This window comes from Bos taurus, chromosome 17 (genome assembly GCF_002263795.3).
Source record: "Bos taurus isolate L1 Dominette 01449 registration number 42190680 breed Hereford chromosome 17, ARS-UCD2.0, whole genome shotgun sequence".
NCBI lineage: Eukaryota > Metazoa > Chordata > Mammalia > Artiodactyla > Bovidae > Bos > Bos taurus.
Window position 1 is genome coordinate 670,067 of NC_037344.1, and position 13,402 is coordinate 683,468.

Consider the following 13,402-nt stretch of genomic DNA (forward strand, 5'->3'; position numbering starts at 1 on the left):
CATTCATGTTTGTCACTAGGTAACTTTCTTTCTAAAAATCCAGAAGTTTGACAGCTATCTACTCCCATGTATTGAAGAGTGATGCCATTGCTGTTTCTAAATTAGATGATATTATATTGCCATCTACTGAAATCAAGGATTTTTGGCTAGATAATGTTTTATGGATGCTTAATCCTATTCTTATCTATTGATATACATGATCCATAAAGTAAAAAAAAAAAAAAAAAAAACAAATAAACAGAACAAAGCCTTCCTAACATAAATAAAAAACTAATTTAGTAAATTTTAACTGTTAGAGAAACTGGGTAGTAATTATGTTTTCATAATTATGTGTGCTCCCTTTTTGTTTGGACAGGAATGCAGGACATTTTATTTGTTGTTTTCTACAGTTTGAAATAATTTTTGTGTTTAATGGGAACATATTAAAGTATATATTTAGTATGTTAATCTATAGCTAAGAATTTGTTTTGTACATTAAAAATAAAAGATCCAATTACCATTTGACCTTGTAAAAAACCCAAACAGTGAATTTCTGTAAGTACAATGTTGATATAATTTCTAAAGTTATGAAGAGAAAAATTCTAGTATATTCTAGTACATACAGAATTAAATTACTGACTATTTTAAAGTGATATTTAGGACTGTCAGGATGGACAAAAAACTGTCATTGCTATTTTTTGTCTTATAGATTTCAATTCCTCACAGTCTAAGCTATCTGAACTTACCTGACTTTAAGAATATGTGCATTATCTCTGTGTTAGAGATTTAGTATTAATAGTAAAACAAAAATGGAATATAACTGAATATTCTAGAAATTTGTTAAGTTCCTGGATTATATCATTGGTGAAGTGAAGTTTTTAGAATTAAGCAGAAAATTTTCAATTTACAAAGTTGAAACAAAAGTTACAGGGCTTACACTTTTTCATTAAGACTATAAGAGAGAGGTAATATGTAAATAATTCATGTTAAACTCATTTTAAGTGCCCAACCTTCTTTAGTAATTTATTCTTTCAAATATTTGTAAGTAGATTGCTGTGGTTTTCAGAGACAGTGAGCATTTTACTTAAACAAAGTAATGAGTAGTGTGCTGTGAGGCATGCCATCTACATTAATAGCTAACATATATGCAGTTTGATGTTGAATATCTTGTATATATAATTAACATTTAAAATATTGTTCATTGAGAATGTTTTGAAAATATCCATAAAAAATGCTTTAAACCCGATACTTTCATGTGTGTATCAGTTAGATAATAAAATGTCACTGTAGGAGGATATTGTTGAAATGAATAGTCTTATAAATTATTTTAAAAGCCATTAATGAAGACTTTAAATAAATGATAACATTAACAATAAATAACTGATGATTTTCCTCTGATTTTTTTTTCTAGCTTGGTGAGCTGAAGGACTGGTTCGTGGGTCGAAGCAATGCCCAGGGAATAGATCTGAACCGGAACTTTCCCGACCTGGACAGAATAGTTTATATTAATGAGAAAGAAGGTGGTCCAAATAATCATCTGTTGAAAAATCTGAAGAAAATTGTGGATCAAAACACAAAGGTAGAGAACATGTATGGTTTTCTTGGGTTCTGTTCCTCCAGCCTAAGGAAATACATCTATTATCTTCATAACAATGAAGGATGCAGAAGTGTCATGAATGCTTGTATGGGACACGTCCCTGTGGCTGTGAAAGTCAAGGCTGGGGGCCTGGGGCCTGGAAACTAGTCCTGCCACTAGAATTGGTCATGAATTTATGACATTGAATGTAACAATAAGGGAAGGAGGGAGGAACCCAGTTGTCTAGAAAGTGTTTTTGGCCTATTTAGGAGCCCTTTATCAGCACAAGGGCGCGCGGGAGCAGTGGGGCCATGCTGCGGGCCTGGGCCATGGCTGCCGCCGATGCTGAGGTGGTTCCGGCGAAGGGGGAGACCACGCAGGACTGCGGCCTGGGAGCCGAGCTGCCGAGCGAAGCTCCGTCAGTAAAGAATCTGCCTGCAGTGTAGGAGATCTGGGTTCGAACCCTGGGTTGGGAAGATCCCCTGAAGAAGGAAATGGCAACCCACTCCAGTATCCTTGCCAGGAAAATCTCATGGACTGCAGGCTGCAGTCCAAGGGGTCACAAAGAGTCAGGCACGACTGAGCGACTAACACTATCAGCACATTTGATTTGCTTCTCCTACAGCATTTTACACTGTTGACTTTTTCTTCTTTTCCAGAACTTTCTCCTGCTTTGCACAACTCTACTTTCTTCTACCTCTTCTAGTACCTTTTAAATCACTTCTGAGTTTCTTTCCCTGCTTCTTCTGCCTTGGCTTAAACACTGGCCTTTAGGGTCCCATTTGCTACCCTTATTTCTCTCCCTGGGTTTCTATCCTCTTCTGTACCTTCAGTGTGTTGTTGATCATACAGATTCTACCAGATCTCTTTACTTACTCAGTCCCTTTATGTGGTGACATCTAGGGCTTCAAACTTAGCATGGCCAGAAATAAATTTTTTCCTGAGTAAACACTATTCTCTCATTTGCTCGATCATCAAGACCTTGAATTTTCTGTCTGTCACCACTCCCTACACATGTTACCAGATCTTGGTGACACTCTCAGCCTCTCTCTTCTCTGAAAACTCAGGCCCTATGGTCTTCTGTTCTGATGAGGAAAGTAACCCCCATCCTTGTTTTGGGTTCAGCCTCTCCCAACTCCTTTCAGTCTTCTCAAATTCCTCCGGAGTGATTTTCATACAGAAATAAATGCTCTATTGGTTAAAAACTCTAAACTTCTCAGGTCTCCATTGCTCCAAAGAATAAAGTAAAAACTCAAAATGTGAGGCCACTGTGATGATTTAGTGTGAAGATTCTGGAGGCAGCCACCTTGGTTCAAATGTTGGTTCTGTCCTTGCTGTATGAGTTTTAGAAAGTTATTTAACCACTGTGTGCTTCTTTGTCTTCATTTGAAATATGGAGATAATTGTAGTATCTATTGCATAGAGTATCTATGCATTTGAGAGGATTGAGTGAGTTAGTACATATGAAGGGCTTGAGGCCAGGATCTAGAATTCTTACTACTGTGTCGGCATTGTTTCTCAGTGCTTTATTATGGACCACAGGGTCAAATGGACACACACCCACCCACTAAACATTGAGTTTGAAGCTTATACTGTTTGAATGCTGTTTTTAGTTCCATGGAGGGGAGGTGAGCCCATTGTGGAGGAATGGCGAGGACTACTGGTCCCTCTGCCTCTTGTGTCTTTCCTGGCAATTCCACTCTTACTTATCAACTTCTTCTAGTACCTTTCTAAGTGAGAGATTGGAAAGGACAGCCATTTTATTATAACTCCAGGACCATTCAAATTTCCCTTGGCCCCTAGCAGCTGCCAGCTCAGCCACTCCTTAATCTGGCTTTGATATGCCATGTACTCCTTAAATGTACCATCTTCTAATAACTTTATATCTTCATATGTGTGCTTATTCCAGCTGTTTACAGTGCTTTTCACTTCCCTTCCATATCACCTCCTCTGTGAAGCCTTTCTCTGCTCTTCCAGACATTCTGTTAAGCCTGCCTTTATGTTCTTTATATATACTTCCAGCCTGGTGTTTATAGTTATATAGAACTTTATATATGTCATATATATGTCATATGACATATGTCATATGTCATACTACTTGTTTATATAGCTGTTTTTCTTTTGGATTTTAGATTTCAGTCCCTTGATTACAGGAATTAGAATTCCTATTTTAATCTAACATATAGTAGGCTTAAAGCCTATTATGAATGAGTTCAATCCAGCCTGGCAAGCATATCACAACATCTGAAAACCGGCTGCTGGAGCTCCAGACATGCACTCAGCACATGGCTGGGATACTTGTTAGAAGATCCAGGAGAAAGAGTCTCAGATTATTTGTATAAAATTCTTAAAATTTTCCTGTCTATATTTAGAATTCATCCTAGAAACCTGGACTGAGTCTATAAATGGGGATCAGTCTTTGAAAGGGCTGCCTGGGGCCAAGGATTTTGGCAGAACATGATAAATGGGTGACTTAAACGCTCTTGCCTCTGAGTCACAGGTCTTCATTTTTTCTGCTCCTAAACCAATTTTCCTGGGAGAAGGGAAGGCTAGAAAAGAAAAGGTCAGGGGTAATCAGAAGGGAAAAGAGGATAGTCCTGTGTGACATGGCATAAGACAGAAATGAAAAATTGTTCTGGAAGCTTAGTGTGGCTATCTTCCCAAATTTTCCCCATTGCCCATGCTGTCTGTTACAACTAAGAAATGAGAGCATCTTCTTCTGTGAGAGCATTAAAATCACAACTAGCTGTTGAATGACCATCAATAGGAGGACACTGGAACCCACCACAAAAGGATACTCCACATCTAAAGACAAAGAAGAGACCACAGAGAAATGATAGAAGGAGTGCAATCATGATAAAATCAAATTCCATACCTGCTGGTGGATGACCTGCAAACTGGAGAACAATAATACCAAAGAAGTTCTCTCACTGTTGTGAAGATTCTGAACCCCACATCAGGCTTCCCTGCCTGGGGATCCAACAAAGGGACTAGGAATTCCCAAGGAACTTGACCTTGAGGGCCAGTAGGATTTGACTATAGGACTTCCACAGGACTGGGGGAAACAGAAACTTCAGTTTTGGAGGGCACAAATAAAAATCCTGTGCACACCAAGACCCAGAGGAAAGGAACAGTGACTTCACAGAAGACTGAACCAAAATGAAGGGTTTCCTGTGGAGGTGTGGGTCAGCAGGGGCTCACCACAGGGACTAGGACACTGGCAGCAGTAGTCTGGGATGGTCTTCCTTGATGAAAGCCCTCTTGGAGGTCACCATTAACTCTACCATAGAGCCCATAGACCCCAGGGCTGGGTTGCTCAGGCCAAACAACTATCAGGGAGGGAGTGCAACCACACCCATAAGCAGATAATTGGATTAAAGCTTTACTGAGCAAGGCCCTGCCCACCAGAGCAAGACCCAGTTTTTCCCACTACCAGTCCCTCCCATCAGGAACCATACACAAGCCTCTTAGCCTCTTCCATCAGAGGGCATACAGAAGAAGCAAGAAGAACCACAGTCTCATAGCAGCTAAAACAAAAACCACATTACAGAAAGCTAATCATGATAGAAAAGGCAGAGGAACCAGAGATCAAATTGCCAACATCCGCTGGATCATGGAAACAGTAAGAGAGTTCCAGAAAAACATCTATTTCTGCTTTATTGACTATGCCAAAGCCTTTGACTGTGTGGATCACAATAAACTGTGGAAAATTCTGAAAGAGATGGGAATGCCAGACCACCTGACCTGTCTCTTGAGAAACCTATATGCAGGTCAGGAAGCAACAGTTAGAACTGGACATGGAACAACAGACGGGTTCCAAATAGGAAAAGGAGTACATCAAGGCTGTATATTGTCACCCTGCTTATTTAACTTATATACAGAGTACATCATGAGAAACACTGGACTGGAAGAAGCACAAGCTGGAATCAAGATTGCTTGGAGAAACATCAATAACCTCAGATATGCAGATGACACCACCCTTATGGCAGAAAGTGAAGAGGAACTGAAAAGCCTCTTGATGAAAGTGAAAGAGGAGAGTGAAAAAGTTGGCTTAAAGCTCCACATTCAGAAAACAAAGATCATGGCATCTGATCCCGTCACTTCATGGGAAATAGATGGGGAAACAGTGGAAACAGTGTCAGACTTTATTTGGAGGGGCTCCAAAATCACTACAGATGGTGACTGCAGCCATGAAATTAATAGACGCTTAATCCTTGGAAGAAAAGTTATGACCAACCTAGATAGCATATTGAAAAGCAGAGACATTACTTTGCCAACATTGGTCCATCTAGTCAAGGCTATGGTTTTTCCAGTGGTCATGTATGGTAGTGAGAGTTGGACTATGAAGAAAGCTGAGAGCCGAAGAACTGATGCTTTTGAACTGTGGTGTGGGAGAAGACTCTTGAGAGTCCCTTGGACTGCAAGGAGATCCAACCAGTCCATTCTAAAGGAGATCAGTCATGGGTATTCTTTGGAAGGAATGATGCTAAAGCTGAAACTCCAGTACTTAGGCCACCTCATGCGAAGAGCTGACTCATTGGAAAAGACTCTGATGCTGGGATGGATTGGGGGCAGGAGGAAAAGGGGATGACAGAGGATGAGATGGCTGGATGGCATCACCAACTCGATAGACTTGAGTGTGAGTGAACTCCGGGAGTTGGTGATGGACAGGGAGGCCTGGTGTGCTGCAATTCACAGGGTCACAAATAGCTGGACACGACTGAGTGACTGAACTGAACTGAACTGAACTGAATCATGATGAAAAAGCAGAAAGTTATGTCCCAGATGAAGGGAGAAGATAAAACCCCAGAAAGATAACTAACTGAAGTGGGGACAGGCAACCTTCCAGAGAAACAATTCAGAGTAATGAATAATGAAGATGGTCTAGGATCTTGGGAAAACAATGGAGAAGATGTGAAGGAAGCAATAACAGAATAACTGAGGCAGAAAGATAAATGACCTTGGGGACAAAATGGTGGAAATCACTGCCACAGAACAGAATATAGAAAAAAGAATGAAAAGAAATGAAGACAGTCTGAGAGACCTATGGGACAATATTAAATGCAGCAATGTTTGCATTACAGAAGTCCCAAAAGGAGAAGAGAGAGAGAAAGGTCCTGAGAATATATTTGAAGACATAATAACTGAAAACTTCCCTACCATAGGGAAGGAACTAGTCAACCAAGTCCAGGAAACACAGAGAGTCCCAGGCAGGATAAACCCATGGAGGAACACATCAAAGCACATAGTGATCAAATTAACAAAAATTAAAGACAAAGATAACATATTGAAAGCAACAAGGGAAAAACAACAAATAACGTAAAGGAACTCACATCAGGCTGATGTCTCAACAGAAACTCTACAAGCCAGAGGAAATGGCATGATACATTTAAACTGATGAAAGGGAAGAACCTACAACCAAGAATACTCTACCCAGCAAAACTCTCCTTCAGAGTTGATAGAGAAATCAAAAGCTTTCCAGACAAGCAAAGGTTAAGAGAATGAGGCACCACCAGACCAACTTGAAAACAAATGCTAAAGGAACTTCTCTGGGCAGGAAACACAAGAGAAGGAAAAGACCTACAGAAAATAAACCCCAAACAATTAATAAAATGGCAACAGTATCATGTATATTAATAATTACTTTAAATGTAAATGGGTTAAATGCACCAGCCAAAAAACATAGATTGACTAGGTGGATGAAAACATGTGCATGTGTGCACTTCCACTTACCACATCACTCTACTTGACCCCAAAATTGTATGTAATTATTTTACATTGTTAAGTTAATCATGTTACTATTATGGCTTGCAATTGTAATTATCTTTTACTTTTTGTCTATTGCTTATGAAAACTGATAAACATCTTATACTATTGTATAAAAAAAAGAAACTAAGCAACGAGAAAAAGAATTATTGTTACCAATCATAGAACAATCATGAAATAAACTCATGTTGACAGGATATTAGATTAACAGTTTTAGTGAAAATGCTGTCATTTTCAGCCAGCACTGCCATCCTTTTCCCCAATGGAACCTATATAATATTTCTGTAAGCTTTATATTAGATATTTTCATATATCTAGTTTAAGAAATACTTTAAAAAGATGCATGTTCATGAAACTTAAAAAAAAATTAGAGCTTTTATTTTAAAAAGTCTCTTTGCCAATACCTTTCCTGGGTATTATAAAGGTAATAAAAAGAGAAACATATAAAAAATAAGTTTTGAACTCTTTTCAGGAACAGAAGCAAGATTTGTTTATATTTTACTAAATCTTCAGTAAATCGGCTTTAATCATGGATGATATTGCCCATGTCTGCCTTATCTCCTTTTTCCATCTTTGTTAATTAGGCTTAGACAGTGTTTTGATATGGCCCGGTTCAAGATACATAGTAGGCATTTCATTAATGTTATTACACATCACCCCTTTCTCACTTCACTCTTAGCCTTTTAATGCTTTGTAGGTATGTCCAGTTCAGTTCAGTCTCTCAGTTATGTCCAACTCTTTGCAATGCCATGGCATGAAGCACGCCAGGTCTCCCTGTACATCACCATCTCCCAGAGTTTACTCAAACTCATGTCCATTGGGTCAGTGATGCCATCCAACCATTTCATCCTCTGTCGTCCCCTTCTCCTCCTGCCGTCAATCTTTCCCAGCATCAGGGTCTTTTCAAATAAATCAGATCTTCCCATCAGGTGGCCAAAGTATTGGAGTTTCAGCTTCAACATCAGTCCTTCCAGTGAACATTCAGGACTGATTTCCTTTAGGATAGACTGGTTGGGTCTCCTTGCAGTCCAAGGACTGTCAGGAGTCTTCTCCGGCACCACAGTTCAAAAGCATCAGTTCTTCGGTGCTCAGCTTTCTTTACGGTCCAACTCTCACATCCATACATGACCACTGGAAAAACCATAGCCTTGACTAGACAGATCTTTTTTGGCAAAGTCATGTCTCTGCTTTTGAATATGCTATCTAGGTTGGTCATAACTTTCCTTACAAGGAGTAAACGTCTTTTAATTTCATGGCTTCGGTCACCATCTACAGTGATTTTGGAGCCCAAAAAAATGAAGTCTCTCACTGTTTCCACTGTCTCCCCATCTATTTGCCATGAAGTGATGGGACTGCATGCCATGATCTTCGTTTTCTGAATGTTGAGCTTTAAGCCAACTTTTTCACTCTCCTCTTTCACTTTCATGAAGAGGCTCTTTAGTTCTTCACTTTCTGCCATAACGGTGGTGTCATCTGCATATCTGAGGTTATTGATATTTCTCCCAGAAATCTTGATTCCAGCTTGTTCTTCCTCCAGCCCAGCATTTCTCATGATGTATATAAGTTAAATAAGCCGGATGATGATATATAGCTTTGAGGTACTCCTTTCCCAATTTGGAACCAGTCTGTTGTTCCATGTCCAGTTCTAACTGTTCCTTCCTGAACTGCATACAGATTTCTCAGGAGGCAGGTCAGGTGGTCTGGTATTCCCATCTCTTTCAGAATTTTCCACAGTTTATTGTGATCCAGACAGTCAAAGGCTTTGACATAGTCAATAAAGCAGAAGTAAATGTTTTTCTGGAACTCTCTTGCTTTTTTGATGATCCAGCAGATGTTGGCAGTTTGATCTCTGGTTCCTCTGCCTTTTCTAATATGAGCTTGAACATCTGGAAGTTCATGGTTTGGTTCACATACTGTTGAAACCTGGCTTGGAAAATTTTGAGCATTACTTTACTAGCATGTGAGATGAGTGCAATTGTGTGGTAGTTTAAGCATTCTTTGGCATTGCCTTTCTTAAGGATTGGACTGAAAGCTGACCTTTTCCAGTCCTGTGGCCACTGCTGAGTTTTCCCAATTTGCTGGCATACTGAGTGCAGCACTTTCACAGCATCATCTTTTAGGATTTGAAATAGCTCAAATGTAGGTATGTAGGTTCTGTGTTTATATATATCTATAGATATAGATAGGTATGGATACAGATACATACCTATAGATATAATTAATTTATAACATTATTTAATTTGAAGCATACAACATATTGATTTGATATTTGTATATATTGTGAGATGATTGTATAACAATCTAGTTAACATTTATCACCATACATAGTTACACTTTTTTTTTCTTGTTTGTAATGAGAACTTTTAAGATATTTTCTCTTAGCAACTTTCAAGTATACAATACAGTATTATTAACTATATTATCCATGCTATACATTACATGTCTAGGATTTATTTTATAATCCAAAGTTTTTAATTTGCTTCTGGCAACCATCAGTCTCTTCTCTGTATCATTAGAAGGTGAAAGTTGCTTAGTCAGGTCTCACTCTTTGTGACCCCATGGACTATATAGCCCATGGAATTCTCCAGGCCAGAATATTGGAGCGGGTAGACTTTCCTTTCCCCAGGGGATTGTCCCAACCCAGGGGTCGAATCCAGATCTCCTGCATTGCAGGCGGATTCTTTGCCAACTGAGCTATGAGGGAAGATGCTGTATCATTAGAGTGGTAGATGCTGTATCATTAGAGTGGTTTTAAAACTATAGAGTTGTAGGAATGAAGGATTAAAAAGGCAGATTCTTTATTTACAGTAGTCAAGATATGGAAGCAACAGATATTAGATAAAGAAGCACACACATACATACACACATAATGGAAAACTACTCAACCATAAAAAAGAGTAAAATGTTGCCATTTACAACAACATGGATGGATATGGACAGTATTAAGTGGACTAAATCAGGCATAGATAGATAAATACTGTATGGTATCACCTATTTGTGAAATCTAAAATATAAAACAGACTAGTGACTATAAGAAAAAGGAGGAGACTCACAGATATAGAGAACTAGTGGTTACCAGTGTGGAGGGGGAGGGGGAAGGGGAAGAGATAGATAGGGGTAGGGGATTACGAGGGTCAAACTACTATGAATAAAATAAATAAGCCACACGGATATATTGTACAGCACAGGGAATATAGCCAGTATTTTATAATAACTATAAATGGAATATAACCTTTAAAAATTGAAAATCACTATGCTGTATACCTGAAACTCATGTAATATTGTACATCAACTATATGTCAATTAAAAAATTCAGATTCCTGTGAATGTTGAATCAGGAAGTCTGGGGTATATATGCAATGGGGTTGAGTTATGGAAAGGAACATACATTTTTACCAAGTCCTCCAGATGCTCTCTTTGCTCTTCTGAACCTCTCTGAGCACAGGGTCCCTTCTGTTCCCTGGAGTTCCTCCTGCTGAATCATTTCTCATCTGCCCTCGAGGTCTTCAGTCTGGTTATGTCCACCATTGTCTAGGCTCAGTATATGGGCCTTGGCTTGGATTGCATCCAAACAATGATTACATCAAATAATTATATTAAATACTTGCCTTTAGTGGCTAGAGTTGTGAAGAATATAGAATAAACATGGCTTTGATATATTTTAAGAGCCAAGCTATATAATTATAGAGCATAACATTTGAACTATAGTTATAGTCTCTCAATGAAAGTTTAAAAAATAGGTTATATTTGGCTTTAGATTCTGTTAAGGACTGGCTTAACCAGCCCCATTTAGGGGTGCTCCAAAGCCACCTCTATGGATTAGTTAAATATGTGATTACAGTACTGAGGATAGTTCAGCATTTAGTCAGCCTAAAAGACTCTATTAATAGTCAAAGAGAAATTAAGTTTAACTGATCAAATTGTGGAGTTTGTTTGTTTTTGAACATTTAGTAACATGAACAGTGTATACAGTATATGTAAGAAATAGTCTCTGTATAGGAACTAACAGTAGGCAAAAATCTAGTAGTCACATACTATTTTGTGTACTCAGGACTGTATTATTTTTTCTTTTTCTCTTTTTAAAAAGCAGGTTTATTAACATATGATTTACATAACATAGAACTCACCCATGTGAAGTATATAATCCAGTGGTTTTTAGATATTCTGTCCCTAAGAACAATGTGAACCATATTTCCAGTGGGGCGGGGGGAGCGGGGTGGGAATCAAATAAAAAAGGTAATTGGGAGTTTGAGAGTCTTCCTAGTTGCTATTAAAAACACATCACATAAAAGTGTCAAGCTTTTGGCTCAGATTAATTCTTTGGTGTAGATTTCTTTCCTCCTTTGTTTTGCTTCCAAGGTAAGAGGGGCTGTGAATCTTTCAAAAGACCACATGAATTCCTAAATTGCTGTTGTCTTAAATTTATATTAAAAAAAAAAGAAAAAAATAAATTTGAGATGATCATCCCAAAGTACATTATTTGGTGGTGAAATCTGAAAAAGACCCGATTTAATTTTTTTATAGGAAAAATGTTGAAGTTGTTGAAGGGAATTGGAGAAATAGTATACAAAACTCAGAAAGAAAATCTACCACCTTTCTTGAGTTGAACCACCATAAAGAAGAACCTTGTTTGGCTCAGCTATTTTCTTTTCTCCTTGTCTTATCATTATTATTAACAAGTTCAGATGGAGATGTACCCAAATTTGTAAATGATTTGTATGCTGTTTTTCAAGTTACAAAGAAAGAAAACTGGCAGCTTTTAAATAGAACTTTTAAGGAAATAGAAATATTTTTTATTATAAGTCTGAGAAAGATAGAGATGAGGAATGCTCCTCTTTTCTTTTTTCTATGAAAACAATCACAGAGTGCTTGGAATATGACAAGATTTCAGTTGTCATTGTTCTTACCTTTTATATGTCTTTTCTGTCAAGTGACCCCACCAACGACTGTCACATTTAGAATCCTTTTAACCTCTAATCTTTAATATAGCTTGCTCCTGAGACGAAGGCTGTCATTCATTGGATTATGGATATTCCTTTTGTGCTCTCTGCCAATCTTCACGGAGGAGACCTTGTGGCCAATTATCCATATGATGAGACGAGGAGTGGTAGGTGTTCTTCCTGTTTCTATAATTCATTCAAGGTTTACAATTACTTTACAAGGGTTTATTGAATGATTTCTGTAATATTCTTTTAAGGAACTGGTTGTTCAGTGATTTTGCCTATAGAAATACATCTGTTGAACTGGAATATCCCCTGTTTCATGTGGCATTGGTATATATCTGGCAACAAAAGACTGTAATTTTTTTAAAAAAAATTTAAATGAAGAGAAACATAATTACTTAGGTAAGAGAAAGGGGAAAAACGAAAGTTGTGAACTTGGGTAACTCTTGGATTCCGATAAATGGAGGAATAACGGATCTATGTAGCTTTATGTACAAGACAGCTTAAAACTGAAGGCAAACTTTTAGAACTCCATCAGGGGCCCATGAATATCTCTGCATGTGTCTTATTATGCATTCACACTTCTACATTTGGAACTGTTTCTTGGTGGTGTCAGGGAGAAGAAGTGATGCTTTGATTTTCTTTAACTAGTTTTAGCTAATCTTCAGACACAGCAAACTTTAGCCAGATAGATGTTCTCAGCTTAATTTTTGTTGTTCCAAGAAATTACCCTTTTTGAATAAATTTTCAGGAGACTTTGAAGAGTTAGGTCTTTGTAATACAGGATATTGTTGTTGTTCAGCCTCTAAGTCATGTCTGATTCTTTGTGACCCTGTGGACTGCAGCATGCCAGGCTTCCCTGTCCTTCACTGTCTCCCGGAGTTTGCTCAAATTCATATCCATTGAGTTGGTGATACCATCCAACCATCTCATCCTCTGTCATCCCCTATTCCTCCTGCCCTCAGTCTTTCTTAGCATCAGAGTCTATTCTAGTGAGTCAGCTCTTCACATCAGGTTGCCAAAGTATTGGAGCTTCAGCTTCAGCATCAGTGTTTCCAATGAATGTTTAGTGTTGATTTCCTTTAGGACTGACTGGGTTGACCTTCTTGCTGTCCAAGGAACGCTCAAGAGTCTTCTC

General features: G+C 38.3%; 1 protein-coding gene across 2 annotated transcripts in view; it reads left to right on the plus strand.

Annotated features, from left to right (window-relative positions):
- Positions 1-13,402, plus strand: part of CPE (carboxypeptidase E) — a 148,075-nt gene that overhangs the window by 96,698 nt on the left and 37,975 nt on the right. For both annotated transcript variants that reach the window (NM_173903.4, XM_059875867.1), the window contains exons 3-4: positions 1,391-1,558; positions 12,311-12,428. In NM_173903.4, the coding sequence (NP_776328.2) occupies positions 1,391-1,558; positions 12,311-12,428 (286 nt within the window). The remainder of the gene's footprint in view (positions 1-1,390; positions 1,559-12,310; positions 12,429-13,402) is intronic.